This window comes from Bombus impatiens, unplaced genomic scaffold, assembly GCF_000188095.3.
Source record: "Bombus impatiens unplaced genomic scaffold, BIMP_2.2 scf_0442, whole genome shotgun sequence".
NCBI lineage: Eukaryota > Metazoa > Arthropoda > Insecta > Hymenoptera > Apidae > Bombus > Bombus impatiens.
In genome coordinates, this window is record NT_176861.1 from 1,480,398 (window position 1) to 1,505,181 (window position 24,784).

The 24,784-nt window shown below is 38.6% G+C and overlaps 2 protein-coding genes across 6 annotated transcripts in view; one reads left to right on the top strand and one right to left on the bottom strand.

Annotated features, from left to right (window-relative positions):
• LOC100741674 (protein expanded-like) overlaps positions 1-24,784 on the top strand; it is a 126,558-nt gene that overhangs the window by 35,073 nt on the left and 66,701 nt on the right. The window contains exon 2 of the mRNA XM_024368401.2: positions 119-170. The gene's annotated coding sequence lies outside the window, so the exon portion shown is untranslated. The remainder of the gene's footprint in view (positions 1-118; positions 171-24,784) is intronic.
• On the bottom strand, positions 7,578-17,869 carry LOC100745902 (putative sodium-dependent multivitamin transporter). 5 transcript variants are annotated; one of them, XM_012386991.3, is made up of 10 exons: positions 17,630-17,862; positions 17,463-17,549; positions 16,084-16,246; positions 15,544-15,880; positions 15,199-15,420; positions 14,340-14,680; positions 12,956-13,075; positions 11,232-11,546; positions 10,026-10,397; positions 7,578-9,198 (listed from the first exon to the last, which is right to left on the bottom strand). In XM_012386991.3, the coding sequence occupies exons 4-10, from the start codon at positions 15,652-15,654 to the stop codon at positions 9,027-9,029; spliced, it is 1,653 nt and encodes a 550-aa protein (XP_012242414.1). In that variant the 5' UTR covers positions 15,655-15,880; positions 16,084-16,246; positions 17,463-17,549; positions 17,630-17,862; the 3' UTR covers positions 7,578-9,026. The 5 variants fall into 5 exon arrangements, with proteins under 5 accessions (XP_012242414.1, XP_012242413.1, XP_003490529.1 ...); XM_012386990.3 differs by having other exon boundaries at positions 15,544-15,877; positions 17,463-17,862; XM_003490481.4 differs by lacking the exons at positions 17,463-17,549; positions 17,630-17,862 and adding an exon at positions 17,013-17,148.

Here is a 24,784-nt window from a genome sequence, read left to right on the forward strand (position 1 = left end):
CGCGCGCGTATGGACGCGCTCGCGCGCTTTTACGTTCGATTCTTGGTATCTGGCGCGGAATCGAGCCTCTCACTCAGGTAGAATACTATAATTTAAAGGCTTATTTGTGTTGTTGCAGGTGCACCTGTGTGAAGCCGGAGGCGGAGGATTCGGAGAACGGGAGAATCTAGGTAAGATTGCTTTGTAGAATTTCAAGGGTAAGAATGTGGCTTCAAACGTATCTGAATCACGTTCTCGGCCACGTTCGAATTGATTGATTATTATTTTAATGCGAAAAACACGAATCTCCGGTTGAGATGATTTGTTATCGAATTGGTGAAAGTTATTGGTTCTCGGTAATAAGTAGGCAACGGTTTTGCTCCGAAGAATATTGTGAATATTTTCTTGCGTTTAAAATAATAGCAAAGTAATCTTTGCTCATCGTTTTTTTAGCTGCATATATAAAAGGTTGGTATATGTATTTACGAAGATTGAGCGGAAACTGATGTTCAAAATGTTAATACACTCGAGCGCACTGTGCATAGAAATTGGGAATTATCATATATTATAATTTATTGATTTAAATTATTATGGTATTTAGCAGAGTCTATATTCTATTTTTGACTATTTCTAAATAGAAATTTCAGAAAAAGTATTCGCTTCTTCTCTTCTCGCTTAAAACTAAATGCCATTCACTTCGTTAGATTATGTACCATTGGCATTAACATATTAATTATTATCTAGATAAAATGTTATATACGATGATCTGAAAAAATCAAATAATTTAGGAACATATGGAGAGCTGAGAATCATAGTGGTGTATGTCATCGTCGTGTTCTGTATTTATTGTTATAAAAAGTTGATTTATGTGGCACTTTGGAAAAGAGTTCCACGCGAATTGGAATTTAACTTAAATAATTGAACTTCAACGATACCAATATATCGTTTCGATACGGAAATGAAATAATGTATCGGCATACAATGAGAGATATCGTCTTAATCTCATTGTTAATGAAAGGGTGGTGTTCGGGCGTGTAAAACGATTGGCGTAAACTTTCAAAAGCTATCAGCGTGTTACACGTATTTAGTTTTTCTCGGGTCGCATCCACGATCGCTTCATCTCTTTCAAATACCCGCTGCCTATGTAATGATCCGACAAGCGAGACGACGTTGGGCACCACGCGTCAATCATTCTTTAATGATACATACTTACTTGTCTATCTTTATCAAAGCACCGAACGAGTTAATACCGTTCGAATGAAGAGACGAGAAAACGTATCCGATTCTTCGCGCGTTTAACGAGAGTTACATCACGTATGGCCGTACATACGGATAGCGCATTTATTTTCAGACGAACAGGTTTTATCTTTATCGTGAATGTTGCATCGACCAGGTGAATAATTGAAATGTATGAATCATATCCGTTCGTTCGAATTCAGATCAACGAACCGGTGTGGTTCGTCGATGGGGAAAATTGTACGGACGAAGACATTTCTTGCTTTCGCGTGATCGTTCCGTACGGCTTGATCGATGGTATCTGTAAGAAGATAAGGGTACAAGAATATGGCAGTCAAGTTCTACCGATGTTAAACGGCTGGTTTCGCGTGGCCGATCGTTTTGTTTCTTTGTTTCCATCCAGTACGTACGATGTAAAGTTTAGGTTTCAATTGCCGGAGCCGCAATCTGTGTGCACTGTGCACGCATAGTTGTATGCACGAGACGTGCATGCATCCTGGATGCCTCGTTAATTCCACGTATACAAAGTGCAGGTGCGTACAAAGTCGAGAAACTGATACTTATGCAATTAACAGATACCTCCTGAAAACGAAGAACTGAGAAAGTCAATCACGAATCCCTCGAGTCGTTTCGTTTCGTTTCGTTTCGTTTTCTTCGAGTATTCGAGGATGAAGAATCGTTTTCACAGGAAGACCCAGAAATATGAGTTATGCGCTCTTTTTACCTGTTTCTTAATTGCATACGCGACGTGTAGTTTCTCAGGCGGGTTCGAAAGTAATTTCTTCTTTTTTTTTTCCCTTGTTTATCTTCTTCTTTTCTATAACGTTGCACGTTGAACTTTAGCGTTTCGCTGCTATAATCATTATCATTGATTGAATCTCGCATTAGGGATAACTATGGGAACCATATTCTATTCACTGGTCTGCATATTCATGAATTTTCCATAATACTGCTCGCTCTGTGTAGCAATTACAGCGGGTTGATTTATTTTCTTACTTCATTGTTAAGGTAATACGTATCGCGTAATAAGCACGATCGTTAAGTGTTTAATAATCGTCGTTAGTGATATGTATTGATCTCCCTGATGATATTTGGCTCGCTGATTTTTAACTTAAGTATCGGTAATAAATCGAGTTAATTATTAAATTCGTCGTATTCGAGCAGACTGATCGGACGAACATGCTTTGATTTTCTAACTTCGAATTTTACAACGAAACGAAGGTTTGTGGAGACCAACTGCATTTTCAACCACACCCACCAACCTCTGTATTGGCATAAAGATCGACTCAGGATCTGGAATGCTAAACGAAACGAAAAGCGGATAACTTGAGTCGATCCCGAACGGGGGATGCAGTTACTTTCCACAAGTCACATTACAACATAAAACTAAAAAAATCACATTGATATCCCTGAATATGTAATTCATAAAAAAACTGATAATTTTTATTAACTCACCCTGTATACCAAAGAACAAGTCGAAAATATAGAATAAAACTTTTCCATATGATGCTTTATTTTCGACAAAGTGGAGTTTGAAATTTTGACAAGTATATTTGGCCAATTCCGGATTAGACAGGAGTAAATAATCGGCAAAGTTAGGGGAAATTATTCTACATACGAAAATGTACAATAAAAGCCGTTGACAAGGTGCTCTATTTGAATGTAAATGGCAAAATCTTATTTTAGCGCGTAAACCACCTCCTATACGGAATACACTGTATACATATACAGGGTGGTTGGTAAAGGGTGGTACAAGCGGAAAGGGGGTGATTCTACGCGAAAAAAGAAGTCGAAAATACAGAATAAAATTTTTTTTTTAATTTTTTTAAAAACCTACAGTGAGATCCGTTATAACGAGACGCGATAAAGTGCGCGCGTACCGAGCGAAAATTCAAAGTCGATTTTCTCGAAAACAAAGCCTCGAACGAAAAATTTTTATTTTATATTTTCGACTTCTTTTTTCGCGTAGAATCACCCCCGTTTCCGCTTGTACCACCAGTTACCAACCACCCTGTATATGTACGAATGTATGTATGTATGCGTGTACGCATATATGCACGCTAGAGGTTATCTCGTCCTCGGCGAAAAATATTGTTTAGCATAAATTTCGCAAGGAATGGTGTGCATCTTTGGACTCGGTACGTTTTTACAAAAGAGAATACATTGGTAAGGCGCGTGCGCGCGCGTATTTACACAAATCTCGTGTGTTTCTTAGCACGTGCGTGTGTGAATGAGCGAGTATAATGTTTATTATAATGGTGTTATGTACATTATACCACGTTGCTCGTTAGGCACGTATGCACGGTATGAGGAAACGGAACGGTTGTACGCCGCGCCGTAGAAACTATGTACAGCTCCGGCGAGGTCGAAAAAATGCCCGGTGGCTATCTGCAGCGTTTACCCCATACCTATGGGGGATTTCTGTACAATGTGGTTGCTGGCGTCGCGGCGGCCAGTGTTCACCGATACGACCAGGATACCGGTATAATTAAGAAATTTATCTCGCCGGTTGGAAATAAGAAGGCGACTGTGTAACTCGCGCCTTCATTGCAATTAACATCTGACGGTTTTAGTTGTTTTTACAGCGAAAAGGACGGCGTACGAACGAATTAGTCAAGTTCGAATATATCTGACAAATTTTCAAACTCGATTTTCTTGAAATAGACGCCTTTCGATTGAACAAAATGTATTTTATATTTTCGATTTGTTTTTTCAAGTAGAATCACCCTCTCCGCGTTATCGATACCCAGACACGCTGTATCTGACGACATGAGAAAAGCAAAAAGAAATATCTTGATGATAAAAATTAATTATTCTGGAAATCGTTAATTCCAAATTGGTCGAAGGGTTGATCTATTCTCTTCTCGTTGCCGTAACACGTCGTTGCTTTTTCTTAATAACGGCAGTCTTTTGTTTCTGTTCGATGTATCCGGCACATTAAAGACCAAATTGAAATAATTAAAACGCGCTAGTTGGCCGATGGTTAAAAGTAATAATAATTAAAATGAAACGGTAGTGCGCGAAGAGGAACGTAATATGTACGGAGCGCGAATTCGCGTGTAATCCATCATTCTTGCATTCCGTATTCCACGTAGACGGCGTACGTGCTGAGGGAAAGACTCGTTTCGTCGGAGGAATGCGCGGCATTATAATGAGAACGCGGCAAGACGGCGATGCAACTCCGCGACTCGATTATTTCGTTTAATTACAGGGAACATTAGACAAGTCACATCCGTGGCGTTACATGCTCCTCTGAGTTCTGAAAAAAGTATCCCGACTCTATTGTACGCCCGTTGCAATAACCACATAATTATTTATATCTCCCATAATTATTCGAACTTGCATTCAACGGAGACTTTGTATTATACTCTGATTGTGTTATAAAAGTAAATAAATGGTCTCGTGCTATCGTTAGCACGCGTGACTGTTACATTCTAATCGATACTATTTTTATCATATGTCGATTATAATTTTTCGTATCTTACATGTAAATTGCGAAAGCATTGTTCGTAGACATCTGAATATTACTGATATCAACGAATTGAAAGTTACAGGTTGTAGATTACGTGCTAATGTATTTATTAATAGTAGAAATTTGCGATTTTACATAATTTGTAGAATTTCGCTAGTAATATAAATTTAATTGCAAAAAAGAGGTTCAGATTACTTTGGCACTCGCGCTGCTGTACATATCTGCTTTGTCATCGCATCCTGTATAATGAGTCTTTTAAAAATACTTGGCAGCCGGAAACATATATTTTAATGTGAAGTAATCGAAGAAGGAAATAAGCCTTTTTTTATATACGTAAATGATAAATCTACGCAATTCTTTTTTTGCGAGAAACAAGTAATATCATTAGGTTGTTCGAAAAGTGTCTTCCTTTTACAGACACGTCTTTTACAACGACGCATTTTTACACAAACATGAAACCTAATCTGTCGAACGTTGTGATTTTTATTTTGATAGAACAAAATGGATCATACGTAATTCGATAAAATAATATAAAACGAAAAATATTGTGCATCCATTATTTCCTTATAAAACGGAAGAAACTTTTCGGACGATCTAATAGCTTAGTTACTGTGTTACTGTAACGTTAACTAACGTTAGCGTTATTAATACCTTTCAAATATTCAAAAATATCAAAAACGCACACTCAATTTCAAAATTAGCCGACAATGTATCGAATCTAAAAATTACTTATCCATAAAAATTAGTGAAACTCTCCATGTTCCTCAGCTATTGTCTTCGTCTAGCCGTTCCGAGTGTAAATTTCAGACATAAATACCGATAGTGTTGGTATATTACGTGTACCTCTGTAATTTCGTTTCTTGGTAGTGTCTTCAAACTCCCGTTGTTTCTACCTTAATCTCTGTCAGACTAGTCTATTACACGAGGTTCGTTCGAATTAGAGAGAACAAAAGGAGGAAAAACTAACTGGATTCTCTACGAGCCCAATTAGTGAAAATTTCCAAGTTTATACCAGAAAATACCAGTCGTTCGTTCATTCATAGGCGGAACATGGAGAATATTGTTGCGTACCGGATGACGATGGTCGTAGTGCACAGACGAAGACTTATAAAATAACAGAGGTTACCTCGTCCATGGGTTCGATTAACATTCGTTGCGTATTCGTGGCATCAATATGCTAAACGCGTATTTAAACGTTAAATATGTATCGTAATTAAAATTGAGAATGATTGCTTTAAATCTTTATTTTTTAGTTTATTCGACCTGAGAAACCTAAGGATTTTTCCTTAAGGAATTTTGAACATTTCCTTTTTCCATTCCATCAACATCATTCAAACATCCTCATTCTCATTGTCGATAACGTATTATACATTTTATTTTAACGTTGTTCGATTTAATTTACAATCAACGATCTTCCCATAGTTCTCTATCAAGTTTTTCCACATAAAAATTGTTTTTACAGTTCCTGCTGTCCTTACATAATCCACGAATTGTCCCACGTTAAATTAGCGAACAAGCGAAGCTTGTGAGATGCGCGAATTGCGTAACGCAATTACTCGGGCGAAAGGAGACAGTGATGGTTGCACAACGCGGATGGCGGCAGCCATAAAGGCTCCATTTCAAAAATTCAACGAAAACCGAGTCGAGTGTCGCGTATATTCAAAACGAAAAAAGATTGTTAATCCACGTATCCACCGATCGCGCAAGTAGTTCACAAACATTTACGAATCTTTTGATTGTTGTTTATCGATGACGTATGCCGCGCACAGACTTAATCGTTTGCATATGTCTGTTTTAATATTTATGGGTGTTGCCACTCCAATTCTTTGTTTGCATACGTTTAATAACACTAGAACTACCAAAAGTGGTTAAGATATAAATTACGTAGATTTTTATAGACCGACAACGATATATTTTTAGGATTCCAATGATTTTTTATACAATGTGTGGATATAACGTTGTTTTACTTCGTAAATTACATACACTTTACCGAGATAAAGACTAAAAATGAGAAAGTGTTTACTTTACAAGACTTTCGACAGTTTGAAGTATCGAATCACGTTCTCCGTGTAATTCGAATCTTTTCGTTGCACATGCGTATGGCGAATTGAAAATTACAGCGGTGAGCCAAGATTTTGACAATTTGGATTTAGTCACGTGTTTCAACTTGGCAGGATATCGTACTGTTAGTTTCATAATTAACTCGTACTGTGTCTATGATCATCCGAAAGCGTAAATATTTTACACGTTTGTCAACGAGTAACAGTCTCTAAAGTAATCTGACAAAATTTCATATTAACACCTTCAAATTTGGGATTAAGATCGTCAACGAAAATTTTTCATAAATAATTTTCAAATGTGTTCAAGTACATTGTACACTGCATATTGTACAATACATTATCTACTAATACATTATGATTAATATATAATTACTTTATTATAGTAGAACATATATATATATATGTAGGAATGTTATATTATAAGTTTATAGAAAACAGTATGATAAGTACAATATCGTTGCACTCACGCGAAATGGAATATAATACCGCGTTTCGCGTATTCGTTTCTCACTAATTCTACGTCAGAACAACACGACGAACTTCACACGATCACGATAAATTCAACTCTGATAGCATTTTCCATTATTTTTTTCCCCCTTAACATTTATTCCCTTAACCTTGGTAACGCTCGCAACACTCCTTGACAACATTAACATATCTTGACAACGTTTATAAACAATTACCCCCCACGCCACGTCCTCCCCTGACGTCACACTATCCCACATATATATGTGTTACATGTATAACAAATAATATAAAATAAAATACATGAACCGTAGCGTTACGTTTGAAGTGGGCCGGACATGAAGGGACCGCGTTTACACGGTAAATGTATTTTAAGTTATAGCTTTATTATCTGCCACGATACGTTTTCACGACTCCATAAAGTATAGTCAATCTTTTATAACAATAAACACCAAACGCTATTTTACGAAAATTGGGAATGAACTGATTCACACCGCTCTGATTTCTCGATTCGGTGCGTTCTGTGTTTCAGAGCACATCGATAACCGCGACCTCCGTACGCTTGAAGTTAAAAACTGGCGGTACCGATGCGTAAGCGACAGGTGCTCATAAACAAGCCCTTGTTTGCTAACGTTTGTTTAGTAGAAGTGGTTGACAAACGTTTGTCACGCACGCTCGCCCATTAACATTTCAAAAAGCTCACAAACATTTGCAAGCGTACTACGTGACCACGTTGAATACGCGGCTTTAGTATATAGACGAAACGAAGCACGAGGTGGTCCATTCGGTCTCTCTTCTCTCTCTCTCTCTCTCTCTCTTGCTCCCCTTCCCTCCATTCCCCTCTGTCTCTCTCGATACGGCGTTATTTCCTTACGTAAGCGCTGCACAGTGCACGGGTCGTTGCTTCGTTCTGTATGTCACCGTGTGCCGCGCACGGGAACACTAGTCTGACGGCATTCCATCGTGATTTGCGAACGTTTCGGTAAACGTTCAGCACACCCGTGGTTCGAGTAGTGTTTACGTCTACTCCTCATTGCAGAGAAGGAGAAGAGGTTGACGCCTCGTGACGATAATCGGAATTCCGAAAGGAAACCGAGTACGTGTTGTATCGACCGCGATTTCGTCCGAACTATCTCTCCGACGGATCTTCTACATACTTTTTCGAATGGCACCTAGCTTTTCGTTAGTTAAGATATTCTACTTAACATGTTCTATTTTTTGTTTCTTGTTTTTTTTCAAAATACGATAGGCTTTCAGTTATCCGCTGCCGCGATTTAACCGATCTTTCCTTTAATCGATCAGATTTTTGTCGAGATAAGACAGATACCTTGTTGCACGGATTTGGGCTTTGTTTCCGTTGTTTTTAGGTGAAGGCCATTCGCGAGACTCGCGCGAGCCATAGCGCGTTGCAAATAAACGATCGATAAGTTAGCTCTGTTTTCTTGCACGAGGAGACGTGTAATTTTTAATCGCAGAAATACCAGAGACACACGTTGTTCATGACGATGTTGGAAATTATAGGATGACGAGGCAGTATCTTCTAAGGAGCGATCGTCCGTTTAAAAATTGTATAATGCAACCGATTAATGGTAACTCGAGCGCCGGTGGAAATCGTAGGATATTTAGAAGACGATAGTGGTTATTCGTTATCGTAAAATTATGTGTGTATGTATGAATGTATGTATGTATGTGAACAAGTTCGTTCTTAGATGTCTGTTGCGTCACTCGTTACGCGAATCAGCGTACGTACGCGGTGCTACTGTGCTTTGAAATTCATTCGAATTTCTCGATTCTTCTCTGTATGGTCGTGTTGACTAAGTCGGTGTGAAAAGTTCTGGCTGCGTATTCTTGGATTCTTTACGCGGAATTGAATTCAAAATCCAACTGGAAATCCATCCTACTACGAAACTGATCAAACTTCCTAGTGGACAGTACCACATGTAGGAAATACGGTAGAGGTAGAAGTACGAGTCATTGTTATTTTGCCTGCAACAGAAAAGCCGTATAATTTATTACCTCTTAGAAATCAATTATGGTAAATTGTACTACGTGGAATAAGTATTAATTTTGCGATTAAGGAAAACGTTGGCGATTTGATGTGACAGGTGCAGACGTAGTTTAGCGTAAGTAAGTTGTGGTAAGAAGCACGATTTCGAAAAAGTGTTTCTAATAGATACTATTCTTTTGCATAGTACTGTAAATTTATCTTTCTCCAAATAACGTTAACAAATATTCTTAGAAATAATTCTATTTTTGTACAACTGCCGATTATTTTTATAAGTGTATCATCGATGAAATGTTGAATAAGAAAAATTGAAACGGCAAAATTGTATAAAATTATTTTATATACGTGCAAAGATATTTAATAGGGAAGAAATTTACGAGATCAGTGAACGATAAAAATATTCTTAACGATAACGATAATTCTGTAATACAATTAACGTTAATAACTAGACAGCAGATAGTTCAAAGGACAAACACGTGTACTTGTAACGAAAACGTACTGCAAGTGTACATAGAATATTCAAAATGAAATACTTACTTGCTCGTAATATCGAATACAGTTATATCTAATACAGTTATAATCTCGAATACTAATATGCAGATAGATATAAATAAATAGAAATACGAAATAGTTGGGAAAAAGTTTCTTTTAAAGGATACGACTTTCCATATATTATTTCCCACTACGCTAAACCTCGAAAAATATCTGAAATGATGAAAGCCAAGAAGCAGTTGCATGTATCAGAAAATGTGCGTAGAACGGAGACTGAAAATATGCGTAGTCAATGAATAGCAGGCGAATTCCTTACTGGTATTCGAAATGCAAATTCGACGATTTCTCGTAATCGTAATATGCATCGGCGTAGCTACAGTTTAAGGCGGTGACGTTCACTTTGTTTGGAATCGGTGGCTTTGGCTGACCGAAACCGATCCATAAAGAGAAAACGAGGCTAGTCAAGAGGCCGATGATGGCTCCTTTCTGATTTCCCAACCGCGTGAACATGCCCAAAGTGAACATGCCGAACACAGGACCACCGACCACGCCGAAAATCGTCAAAGCAGCCTGAAGAAGCCCGCCAAGAAATCGACCCATAAATGCCAATCCTATGCAAGCGATACCGACTATAAAAGCCAGAATCTTGCTGACTATGATCGATCCGGTTGCGGTAATCTCCTTGCCCCTGAAATAGTATTAATTGTTTCTATGCTGATGTAGTGGATCACATATATCGCACGTACGTACACGCGGGTTTGTTCGAGTGATCGGAATATCAAGAGACAAGTAACGATGTATTAACCCTTTGCACTCCTATGTCGAGTGTGACTCGACATCAGTTTTTATCTCAGGAGCTCCTTTGTCGAGTCCCACTCGACATTCTTTCAGTCCCACCTTTTTTTTGTGAAACGTGCGAAAGAAAATCAGGAATGCAACCTGGAAATTGTTTCAAGATATATCGTACACTTAAAAATTACAAAGTGCAACGATAGTGTGAATAAAGCTGGTATTTAAACGAATTTGTTTCTTCCTTTGTTTATTTAAATTGTCTTATTTCTTGGTTAAAGTAAATTTCAAATAAAACGTTTAAAAGCGTTGGGAGCTGCTGGCAAGCAAATTGAAATAAAATTCGGAGTGCAGAGGTTGAATTAGGGGAGATGAGTTAAGAGATTACGCGAGATCTTATGGTTTCCGCATAAATGCATAAATTAATGCGGTCTATTCATGACCAAATATATACAAATTCGCTTTTCCCGAAAACGTGCTGTTAAACGAAAAAAATACCATTTAATATTTTTAACTTATTTCCCAATATAGAATAAAGTTCTGTCAATTATCTGCTTCTGTCCTTGACAAAGCAATGCCCGTTCTCTAAAAGACGAAGCCTCCGATGCAACTTCGTCATTCTCGATTTTCACCTTATTCTGGGTCATTGAATCATCCTCTAAATACAGATTATCGTATATTACGACCGAAGGCATAGTAGATTCAGCTCGTTTCACGGTGTTATGAATCTTACCGAAAACGATATACGGGTTTGATAAAATCTTCGAGCATAACGGCGGCTAGGGAATTCACCGTGGCGGAGATGGTGCTGAGTCCAGCGCTGAAGATGCCGGCTATAAAAAGTCCTGGCACACCTGGATACTCGGAGAGCATGTCCATCACGTAAAGCGGCATTAATTGATCGTACGAGTTGATTCTTCCGGCCTGAAGGGGGTCGCAATCACGATACTTGGTATATATCGCCAAACCGGCAAAGCATAGGCCCAAAGACATCAGCGAAGACAATGGCCAACTCCACCAAATGGCAGTTTGCGCGTCCTTCACGTTTCTAAAAGCGAAAAATTCGGCCATAGCGATAATTTTATGAACGATTATCGTTAAACCGAATCAACAGCGTAGCGGACGAAGAACGATTTATCGAACGATCGCTACCGGCGGTATGCATGCGAGATGCGTAGCTCGGATAAAGTCTACAGGAAAATTCCTCCGTCTTTCTGTCGTGTCGTCACGCTACGAACAAGAGAATCGCGATAATGTGCCTCGAGATGAATACAATGCCATTGGAATTCGGATCGGGATACGCAATATTCGAGTTGTATAGAAGTTTCGTTCGTAGGTCGGTTCGTTGATTTATCGAACGTTAATTTACGATTGGACGAAAGAAAGAGGAAAGATCGATCGATTCGAAGATCGTGCATCGTTATTTGCTCGTTTTACGAGTTTTTGTTGCTGCTACGAAATGGATTAGCGGAACAGTAGGTTGAAGATTCTTGAATTACGTACAAACTTTACCGATCGATCTTAAACGAGGTTAATTCGAGTTTCTTCTAGTGATGCTATAAATGATATTGGCTATAATAATATATTTGATTATCTCATAAATATTTATTTGTAATATCTAATTAATTAATCCGTAATTGAAAAAAGGTAACGAGTTTATTAATATTTACTGAATTATATTTAAGATGAATTTAACATAGAAGCTGTGTTTGCGTTTGCATGTATTTATTGAAATAGCTCTCACGATGAAACTATTTGAAATAATAAAAATAGAACATCTACGTAAAAATTGAACTTGGTACGTTTTCCCCACGTAGTCTTCGTATCGTGTTACGTGTATCATTCAAAGCGCAAAAAAGTTAATTTTTTAACTCGCTAAATCTCAAAGGGATTATTCAGGAAAAATAGACGATTAAAAAATATTAATTTGTAAATATTCTAGCTACGAACAATCGTTATAAGCGATTTTAGTTATCTGTAATCGTTATCGATAGCGGAAACTATTTTTGATTGCAAATAATCATTGCCTATAAGCGATGAGAACACTTTTTTGTTACTGCTAATCATCATCGATGACGGAAATGTATTCCTCCGTTATCGACGGTGAAAATATATTTCGTTTATCGAAATAATACTACAAAAAGTGTTAACAAGATGAGAAAATAATTCACTTTACAATGTACTTATCTTATTACACAGCTGCACGACAATTTTTTCGTGTTCTTTTTCTCGATATATCGGTAAATTTTGAAATAGCCGAAGAAGCGCAGCGTTCTACGAACTCGTAAACGTCGAGATGGAATTCTTTATCGTCTTCCAACGTTTAGAAGCGTATCAACGAAGACGTCGCGTCGACTTACGGTAATTAATTATGGAATTCCGATGAACGTGTATAATTGACGGTATCGTGGGACACATACGCATTGTGTAGAAAGTCGGCAGCGGGTAGATACTCACTTGATGGTTAGCATTCTCTGAACTTGAACTTGGTTGGTGCCGTACAAGGAAAGGTAGGTGAAGAAACCTCCAAATGTCAAGCTCCACCAGGTGTGTCGCACCGTTGGGTCCATTGAAATGCTGAATGAATGCACATACCATTGTCAGTATCGATACCCGACTGGATTCCTCGTAAAATAAATGTTTCATGCCCGGCATGGTATTTGAAAGTGTGTTAAGTGCATCACGCTCGTGGCAATTTGCAATATATAATGCCAAAGAGAAAATCGATTTAACCAGTTGCTAGCGCACTGTTATACTCGTGTTATACAACATAACGGTTCGTATTATAACCACGGTTAAAGAATCATGCTCTGATTGTTTCACTGTTCTAAACGATACGTAAAGCGTAATAATATCGTAATATCTACCGAACACTGGTAGATTGAGATTTTAGTTGGCAATTCGCCGCAGCTCTTCCTATTTATTTAATAATGAGAATAAATTGTAATTTTCACGTTGAACGATGCACGCACGGACTTCTAGGTTCCATGAGACTGCATCGTAATTGAGTTTTGCAGACCGACCAGAACCATATACGTACTCACTTCTGCAAATACATTGTCGTCCGTAAGTAACATCGTACGAGACACTCGATACGAGTACCTACTCGCGATAAGCGTAAGTGGACGTTTTAATTATAAAATTAAATCGTTACTTATTAATCATGCGTATCATAACAAAAACTAAGTTATATCGTGTCTTATTCGAACTTAAAATTAGCAAGTGCTCCGTAAGTTACGCACGAGAATATACAGGGTGTTTGTCAAAAAATGATTTGTCATGTCTTTGAGAGGTGTTTCTGTAGCTTTGAATCGGTGCAGGTCCGTTGGAAGAAGCAATCGCGAAATTGACGTTGAGCATGATTTTCAAGGCCAAATTGTTTGCTTATCGCGACGTATAGCATTCGTTACGAGGAACAAAAGTCTCGAGGGAACCACCGGTCGGAAATTGGAAGAAAATGTTCAAGTTTTACCAGCCTACGCAATCACATTTGTAATTTGCTTGTACTTCGAACGCGAATGCAGAAGTCAGCTACATATTGGCCTGTTTAGCTATCGCAAAAAATATCAGAACTATCCCAGAAACTATAACAAACGCGCTATCGCTATGTTCTAATAGTACAACTTATTGCTTCTTAACTCTAATGCTTGAAAGAGCGAAGAATAGAAAGAAGTAAGAAAGCAAAATAAGAATAAAGTTATAAATATAACATCATACAAGCGTCACAATACAAATGTTATAACACACGAGTGTAAAAAGAATCCGATGTTGTACACGCCGTTAGTTCTAGCGATCTATGCATTCCTAGTACGAATATCGTCTGAAAAAATGGTACGTTCACCTATCGAATTCTATTCGCGACCCTTGACGAGCAATCTCCCATATCTGATCGAGACCTCCGACATTCACGGCTGCTGTAACGATCACCAAGATAACGGCTATCAGCATCAAAAGACTCTGAAATATGTCAGTAACGAGGACTGCCTTGATACCGCCTATCGTCGAATAAAACGTGCAGACTAATCCCATGCCGATTACGCTTGCAGTTGTCGAGATACCTGTGGTAGCTTCTAGAGCAAGCGCGGGTGCGTACAGCACTACACCGCTGTACAGAAGCAGCTGAAGTATAAAAGCGAAGCTTCCTGCCAGCCTCGCCGCTTTACCAAAACGTTTGTACAAATACTGAAAGCATAGGAAAATTTCTTTTTATTTTATTCGTGTCTTTTTTTATACGTTGTTCGATATATAATATTGTCATAACTGTGCTTCTATCGTATACGATACAATCTCGTTTATCCGAACAGGGAGACGAAACAGTTCGGATAACCGAGCAGTTCCGATTATTGTTTGAAACAACGTAGGATTCGTGTCAATTGTTCCTCTTTTGACGCATAGAATTTACTTTGCGAAAATACGTTTGACAAAATTACGTTCGATCGTAGTTGGAATAATAGAAACTGAGCTTCCAAATAAACGTAGCTCTACCGTACTATTTTTTAGTTTTACTTAGAACTATCTATATCTTATCGGTACTGTTTACAAACAATAAAAGTTTCACTATCGTTGACTACCACGAACCACTAATACTTCGCGTATCATTAAAATAAAATTGTCATACGTAACGATACTTTAGCGGTCTTGGTTCTTATCTTACAAAGTTATTCAATTGAAATTGAAATTGAATTTTTCTAGAAACTTACCTCAAAGGCGCTGGCATTGCCAAGTTTGAAAAATACCGGCATGTATAAGTAAGCGACGAAGGGAGTAGCAAGCCCGTAAGAAATGTTGATCACAGCGTACTGAGTACCATACACGTAATTTTCTGAGCTTACTCCCAACAAACTAACCGCAGATAGGTACGAAACCATTAAACCTATTGCGACTGGTGCCACTCCCATCGATCTGTCCGCCATGAAATACTCCTACCATATATATATATATATAAATAAATCTATGTATCTCATCTTAAGCGTGTCCCATATTATTTACACAAGAGTCGAAACAATTTTTACATGGAAGAATTATTGCACCTAAAGTAAATTTACCTCCGTTGATTTCTGTTTCCCTCCGGTGAGCCAGTAATACACACCAATTCCTGAACTAATGAGCATCGTAATTGCGATCACCGCGTAATCCGCAATTACCAGGGTAGCCATGTTTCGGTTCTGCGATATCGTCAAATTGAATTCGATGGAATGACTATGTGATGCTTGACGGCGATCCAATTGTCGGCAGTTTGTTCATCTGATATATCGTTCAGCCGGCACACGTTGCCTTCTCAATCATCGTTGGCTTCGACACATTTAGCGTCGATATCATTTGCATAACGATCGCAACAACAGACTCTCGCCATTTCGTCCTCTTAGTTTCTAAGATTAGCTGCTGTTTTCAATGCAAATACAAATTCATTGTAACACGATGAAAATTCTGCTTAGACAACAACAAACTCCGCGCGACAGTGTTAAACCTCGTAAACTCGAAACTCGGTTTCCTTAGTTTACAAAGCAGCGGAGATACAACAGATTGAAACTAGAGCGACGATTTGCCTACAGGTCGTACCAGGATTATTCTTTCTCTACTCTTACCGAATCTCCATGGACACCGACGAATCTCGTTGAATCCCTGTCTCCCTCTTTGGACTTTAATTTTGATGCTCATTGAAATTACCGTGGGATCATTTGTTCGTATTCTTCTTCGTCTGCGAGAATCGGCTGTTCGTATCCTTTGCACGAACTCATTCCTAACCTTCTGTAATAAGAATTTTACGTCGTTAGAAAATTTAGTTCCTTGTCTTAACCTGAGAAATGGAAATTGTGTAAGTTGTAAATAGGCTGCTTGGTGGCACTAGTACGCTAAAGTATTAGATCGTCTGAAAAGTTTCTTTCGTTTTATAGGGAAATAATGGATTTCTTTCACAACATTTTCCGTTTTATATTATTGTTTGTTTGTATTGTTATTCATGTTTGTATAAAGATGCGTCGTTATAAAAGATGTGTCTGTAAAAGAAAGACACTTTCCGGACAACCCAATAGTACAATATGTACATAACGCTGTGATAAATTCGGATAAAAACAGTTCTACATTCGGATAGGTCGGTTTCACACGAAGATACGCGCAGCGCGATACGCATATGATAGAAACTGATTATATGTACGGAGTTCGGAGATGGAAAGAAGTCTCGTGAGATGCAACAGGCAAAGAAGATACTGTTGCTCTGTGTCACTCATTATCACCCGATGTTATACTGTTTTACACGCGCGTAACTTCACGACTGTATCGAGTCTGCCAGAAACAACCAATCAGATTCGTATTCCTTCCAGAAGGCTTCTTTCGATCTTTGCGCATATCACGGATATAGGAATATTGAGATGAACCATTAAACTTCATGTGGCTCCACATTGGCACCTTCTGACAAAACTGCTAGAGCGCTGACGTGGCTCTGACCGATCTTTTGGCTCACTTTTACTTACGAACATGTACATGCTTTTCCTCGAAGAGAAAGAAAATTACGTACTTGCGCGATCACAACCAATCATCGATGTAGCCCCAAACGTATCTCTCACCCTTTCTGGAGATGGCTTCGCCACCCTCGGTTACCACGATTCGCGAATCTCTGTGTGAAACCAGATTTAGGCATAACGTGACGCTTTATAATTCATTTACGATTCAATAAATACATATACATGTATCTAAGTTATACAAGACGTGCCAGGGGGGGTACGATTAAGACATGCTGCATTTTCTATTTATTATCACACGTACATATCGTAATATCACTCGGTTGTTCCATGCATTCTATGTATGTGTGCTTCGTATAATATGTATGTATATCGTAGTACACGCATTTACACTTTTGACAGAAGGTTTTATTCTTGTTCGATGAAAAATATCGAAATTTATAACTCGCATGGCGTTATAGAGACAGTCAATTATAGAAAATATTCGCTAAACACGTTAAACATACCGTCACTGGTTTCGCTGTGTACCATCGAAGTTCGAATTAGCATATACATATGTCGGTAACTGTATATGTACGTGTATGTCACAATATCTGCAACATCACACAAGTAAATAAGAAAACTTCTCCGATAAAAAAATTTTTTCACTTTCTCTGATAAAAAATATTTTCACTTTCGACACGCAAATACCGCGTCGTGTCATTCGAGACTTTTCTCCGGATGACGTATGCTTGTCGACAATTATCCGCCAGTGTGGACGTAGCTTTTATACGCGAACTGTTCCTGCAGTTGAATTTTGTCTGCCACTGATCGGCTGCTTCACGTGTCCGCGGACAATTGCCTGTCAGTGTAGACTCGGCTGTTAATAAGATCGTCGAAGTCCGTCGACGACTAAATTGTTGGGAGAAACGGTTGAAGTATTCAGGATTAAGCGATAGATAAGAGAGATACGCGTGATAAAGCGAAGAGCAAAGATTCGATTTTTATCGGAGAGTTTCGGTTCTTCGACTGTAATTACTTAAGGAGTGCCTCATAAATAAAGATAAATAAAAACGCATTGCGTGATTATCGTTGAAACAGCCAACGATCTGTCTACCTGCTTTAAGAAAGGTATTAAAAGCATATTTTTAAAATACTTCACCTTGTCGTTTGCTACGGTCGTAAACTTCAAAATTGTCAAGCAGATACCACGTGTATCGTGATCACGACGTGGATTACGCTACATAAACAAGCGCATCGTCAAATTGAACTCGAAAATCTATCAACAGGAAATCATTTAGTCAACGGTATCTGTTATTAACGGTTTAACGAAAAGCAAGTAGAGTGAAGTTAGGGATAAACAATTCATAGGAAAACAAAAATCTGAATGTAAAAACAGCTAAATAATTAAGAATATATATAGTTACAGGTATACCTACTTATATAGAAGCTAATCATATCTTATCGTATTATTATTAATAATTCGTGTTATCGACGTGACTCTGTTATTAGGGTGTGCGGCCTTAAACTTTATTAATCAATTGGCAGAATTTTTCTTTTTCAACATTCTCCGACATATCCCGTTATTGGATTTTTCTTTACGCAAATTGCTGCTATAGATAGTTACGCTATAAAGATTACAGTTATAAAGTATACGGCAAATATTAAGCGAAAGACCATAGATATCGAATATCATATAGGTCTGTCAGAGTATTTACAATACTGGCGACAAGCATTTCCTGCATGCTATCATAGGATGCGTTGTTTGCACGACGAGCGCTTCTTGCAGAGCCACGGTTTATGAACGTTCGCAGCTATACAAAGCTACGCGTTCAACGCGCACGTACATACGCACTTCCGCGTTCCCTGTATCCTATCCGGGAGAGCGCGGGTGACTCTTACGATTATCGTCGAAATAAATTCAGTCGTAACCTATGGGTCTTCCTCTTTCTCTTCTTCTTTTGCTTCTTCGTAATTTTCCTTACCTATTCGCTTTACGTTCTCAATAGTATTATCTTATAACTAGCGCATACGCTGTCACGGACGCACAGTTATAGGCAGAATTCACCGTGGTAATGCGTTTTTTGCGAATGTCTTGGAAATTAAATCTGCTTTAATTAATTACTGTCTGGCGCCTTGGCTCGAGCCTGCCTTTACATTTTCCATTCGTCGCCACTCGTCGATTATGCAAAATAACGAAAGATGCTTCGAACGAATGTTATTCAGTTTTCTAAGAACTGTCCTAACAAACGGGAATTAATACGACATTGCGTCAAAGAGAACGAGAGCCGCCCTCTTGCATCCCTTTATAGTCGTGACAGAAAAATTCCTCGCGCTTCGTAGCGATCAATCTCCTTGTACCGTTAAAACGTAGAAAAGAATTAGTCGATGTCTGTTACAGTTTGCAGGAAAACGGTATCTAACAGTTCAGGCGGGCCACTCTGTGTTACAACTCATTTGTGCACACGCGTATAATCGTAACTCAACACGCATACGCATCAAACGTTCTTCGCGTTCCAATAGTTAGGATACCGCTGGAATAATTCTCGCTTGATTTTAACATACGAGTCAGCTGTCACATAGATCGCATTATCATTGGCGATAGTCGTGACAGAACACTTGGCTATTTCGGCAGATATTCATTGCACGACGGTATTTTATTGGTCATGGCCGACCGCGTCGACGGTGTGCGTTTCTCGCGCGCATTCTTTGTCGCGTCAGAGGCTTCAGTGTCGCGGATCTACCTGCGGTTGGAACGGGGCAATCCGTAGCCGCGATTCCTGTCACGACAATAATAAATTTTCCGTATCAAGCCGTCGCTAAGTAGAAATTATTTTGCAATTAAGAACAGGTTGTTCCACGGATCAAATCGATTACGATCTAATCATCCGTCGTTGCCGTAGCCGCTGCAATTTGCCGTTGAGATTTATTCATAAAACCGTCGATTTATTCGCAAATACGTAAGAGAAGCATTCCAGCGCGACTTAACGAGAATGCTAAACCGCAAGGGCAGGAGATCAGGGACTTTACTGGAATGCGCGGCGAACTGCATGCACGCATGATGCATTCATCGAGCCGTGGGTGGAAGGAGAACGAGAGAGAGAGAGAGCGAGAGAGCGAGAGAGAGATGACGAGGGAAGAAAGACGGAAGCGCGTAGGACGAATACAGTCGATGCATCTTTTAACGGATTGACTGCTGGCTGAATTTTACGTATCTCATCTACTATGCCAGATAACGTTTATCTTAAACTTTAAAATGAAATTATTTGTAACATCAGGTAGATCGATTAAGCGAAAGCGATTCGTTAACGAAAAGTGGCAGAATTATTATTTCTACCAATGGATATGATTATTGGGTTGTTGCTTCAAGAACGTACGCGAATGTTTCGTTACGTTTAAAATAATAGCAACTTTTTTTTTTAAGGAAAAGATGGAAAAGACATATACGGAACTGGTATTAAACGTATTAAACGAGATTATACCAACACTTTGATACTCTTATAGTTAAATGCCCTCTACATACTCTACATATATCATTGTTGTAGCATGAACGATATTGAAAATGTTGTAAATAATACTGTTGGTGCATCACAGGTAATGAGTAAGGCTATGGTTTCAGTGGATGCGTGCTTCGACGAATGAAACACGTGAAGAAAGAAATGCATGCAACGTAAGTACTTATTCTCATAAGAATCTTGTATACTTCATTGTTTTGACGTCATCCATTAGAACGTTAGTTCATGAAAAACACCGTACCCGAGCTAATCCATTGTAACCATGGCCTAATCCTAACAGCATGTATGTGTTCGTTAATGCTCTCCACGGCAAGTCCTTTACGCTATTTTGTCCTCCACCTATGCGTTATCGTTATGAGACAAAAAGAATTTAGGAAAAGATGAGCAAAGCGCGCGCGTGTATAGCAAAGTATTAAAGTAGAGCGCGAGCAACTTTCTAAGCTGATTAAACAACACTGTTTGAATCAACGATCAACGTTCGAGTGGACGACTACTTTCGATCGTTTTCCTGTCTGTTTCGTGTTTATCTCTCGTTGTGTTGCTCGATAGTTTCGTTTTACAAAGACAGCGAAAGATGAACGTGTAGAAGCAGGAAGAGGAAAAGTTGGGAAAGCCACATTCCTCTCGTAACGTACGTGTAATTATCTAGCTTATAGAGTTTCGAATGACATAAGAGATGTACTGGTTCTCGTTCTTCAGACGCTAACAGCGATATCGTTAAATGCTTTTAAATTAAATCATTCGTTAGATTAGTTCCATCTCGATATAGATGAGCGAGTTTCTCGTGCATTTCGATCTACCATATGTAGAACTTTATTTATCCGAATCTAGATACGTTAGAAAATATCGAGCCATTTCGTACAGTTGAAATTAACACTGTCTGTATGTATTAGCGAGACGTTACAAATCGCAAATCACAAGTTACAAGTTAAGAAGCAGCGTCGAAAAACATCATTGCGTGACTTTAACGAGTTTGGTAACGAAATAAATAAAATTTTACAAGTTATATATTATCTAATTACCTTATTTGACGGGAAATTATGAAATCGTAGAACGGAGATTTACAACGTACAACTTGTAACTTATCGATTTACCTATTAATAAATAACGTTAGCAAACGACAAGTTACAAATTGACACGGATCATATATTTCTATTTTAGAATGTTACAGACTCACGCGAAACGGGATAATCAGTCGACTTGTAATTTGGCAAGTTTACATGTTTACAAGTCGCTAATTACATGTCGTTAGTATCTATTCATGAATTCTAGCGTAGGTATTATAATAACAAGTTTGATAATAAACCAAATGAAACGTTGACGTAAATTATACGTATTGAATGCTGATTATTCTATTCGACGTAAGATTGTAAGATTGTCACAAACAAGTCTGTAACCTGTACCTTGTAACTAGTCAATTCTAATATACTACTAATTAGTAAATTATTGGGTGAAACTTCGACTCGGGCCACCACTGTTTTTTAAACTTCTTTTTTCCATTTTCTGATTACTATCATATATACAGGGTGGATGGTAACTGGTGGTACAAGCGGAAAGGGGCTGATTCTACGCGAAAAAAGAAGTCGAAAATATAGAATACAAATTTTTCGTTCGAGGCTTTGTTTTCGATAGATCGTTGTCTCGATGGAAAAATAAAAAAAAACATTTTTATTCTGTATTTTCACCCCATTTCCGCTTGTACCACCAGTTACCAACCACCCTGTATACATCGGAGATGAAAGGAAACCTTTTCTTTGAAATTTAGCCTAGATTCTATCATAGCCGTAATTATGCAATTGTTGTCATTCAATCTGATTGTAATTGTTCGAGATTTGTGATAGTGAAATTGGGCTGGAGGCGACACAACTGGTCGCCGAACGTAGCCACAGTCACGGGGTGGGCGTTTTGCCTGACGGAGCTGTGGAGTGGTTGTATGGTTCTCCCTAGAAACGTGGTTGTTGCGGCATACGGCTTCAAGAATGGGCCTAGCCACGTGTGATTTTACCTCGGAGGTGGCAATATAATGGGACACACGTTGTATTAATAATCAAACTCCAGGCAGAAACTGCCCAGTAACGGCGATTGGAACTTTCTCGGTGCTTCTAACGAGTATTTGACAAACGAACGCAATTGTAAAGAGAGGACAATTTTCATCAGTCTGTTATTCGTGCGATCGCCTTGGAAAATTACACATCGTGCAGTTTATACCGAGCGTCCCAGCAATCGTATTTTGTGCTTAAAAGTATTCGTGGTAAAGTAAAAGTGGATTCGTTATCGAACCCAAGAACGTTATCAATTGCATCTTGCGTGTCTAAACACCACGGCTGTTCGTTAAACTTTGTAAAAGTCATTTTTCGTACCTGTAAATATAATCTCTGTTGTACAAAACGATGGCTAATTCAAACGAAGAATTGTTACGCGCCCTAAATTCGAACGAAAACCCGACGTATCACTCGATGAATATAGACGAAATATAACAGTCTCGAGTCTAGAGTTGCATTGGTTCGAAAGTTACGCGTATTTAAAGTTCCTTGCTCTTAGCCTTAACCTACCATGTACAAGAAAGTTTAGAAAGTACATATGTATCTGGCGTGAAATGGATTTAAGATTGCTACGCAAAACAAAGAAAGAAATGGAAAGAAGATGATGAATTAAGCCTGGTTCACACTGACAGAGTCACAGATAATTGTCCATAGATCGGACAACGATATCGTCAGTTAATGTACAACAATGTATCTACGTGCGTACATGTTTTTGCGGACAACGTACGCGGATTGACCACGAACACCTGTCTGCGAACAATTGTTCGTCGGTATAGACTATGTTATAGAGTTTACAGTAGCTTAAATAATCTTATACCAGCGACGCGTTGAACGCAAATTACGATGTTATGTTTTCATTAGTATACAATTAGGTCTGGATAAAATTGTATGTACTCGTATACGCGGCCGTATTGAGATGCGATCGTAATGAATCGTTGCTAAATGCCGGGTAACGGTCTGCTAGCTAGAAGACGCTGCCGGGAAGCTACGCAACGAATCGAAGGAAACGATCGATCGGCTAATCACCTCGATAATACGAGACTGTTATTGCTGGTTGGTGATTATTTCCTGCAACGTGTTATTTCGAGATCACTGAAATATCGAGATTCAATGTGTTACGAACGCGCTTGAAAATTGCGCGTGCGTGTCGGATTTTGAAAGAATGCGATATTTGATAGAATAGATGTTAAAAACGTATGTTAAAAGATAGACAGAGAGAAAGAAGTATAGGAATATCGTGACTTTTAACGTCGATATAAATTACGATACGTAGGTGGAATGATATTTTTCATAAAAATTAGTTTGTTATAAAATGAGACACGAAGCGCACAGATTTATATATTTTAAAAGTCCGGCTTGAAATAAGTGGACAAAATAGACAAGTATCAAGGATTCGTCTGTAGCGAAACGGCGTAAAAAGTGTATAAGTTTGTTTATTTAAAGAAATTCAGCTTTATATTACATTCACGAATCAGCGAAAACTATTCGAAATAATTATACATCGTTATATTATATTATAGAATAGAACTCTCTCGAGTCGACTACGAGTCGCAATCAGCATACGACTTCAGTCCGGATTGACACATTCACTCTCACTCGCCTAACCGGAAATTCGTGAAATTCTGCACATTTCACGGGCGCTGGCTACGATATAAATTCAGTATTTATACATTCGCAAACACGGTTCGCTCCAAATTACCCCAATTTCCAGTCATTTTTCCCAACAGACTTTCCAAATCAGATCTCTAAAAATAACTTCGATAGATTAAAAGTAATTGCATCGAGAGCGCGTACATTTACGCGTATTCTGCTTCGACTCGTAACACCTTTGAAAGAATTTTATCAACAGATTTATCTGTCGCCGCATAATAACAGGAAACGATATTGCTTCCTTAAAAAAGATACAACGAGAATACTGAATTCTATTAACGGCGTTGCCGTTTCTGAATTCGCCATTTAGAACAGAGTAATATCTCCTCGCTGTATACCTGTCGCGTCATCGTTATCGTTAATATCATAACGAAGACAAGATTTTTAAATCTTCCAATAATATCCATCGACTTTATCTTCGTCAGAAGAATCCGTTCAGAAGAATATCCGACGCTTGTTCTCTGTACCCTCGGATAGGTAGGTTGCTAGGTAATTAGATTTGTACGCGCTGAAAAGGACGAGAAGTGGCGAGAGTGCGCAAAACACGGTTACTCATGCCGGTGGAATGTAGTTCACATTGTTTATATACCGCCTCCTACGTGCATGCACGTCGCACTTCGCCGAACGATAAAACCAGTCGCC

Bases quoted from the DNA above. Each gene is read 5' to 3' on its own strand.
- LOC100745902 (XM_012386991.3), bottom strand. From the start codon at position 15,654: ATGGCTACCCTGGTAATTGCGGATTACGCGGTGATCGCAATTACGATG. The intron at 11,547-12,955 runs GTGAGTATCTAC...TTTCGCTTTTAG, and splicing joins CAGAGAATGCTAACCATCAA to AAACGTGAAGGACGCGCAAA. The intron at 9,199-10,025 runs GTAAGGAATTCG...TTTCTGTTGCAG, and splicing joins AATTTGCATTTCGAATACCA to GCAAAATAACAATGACTCGT.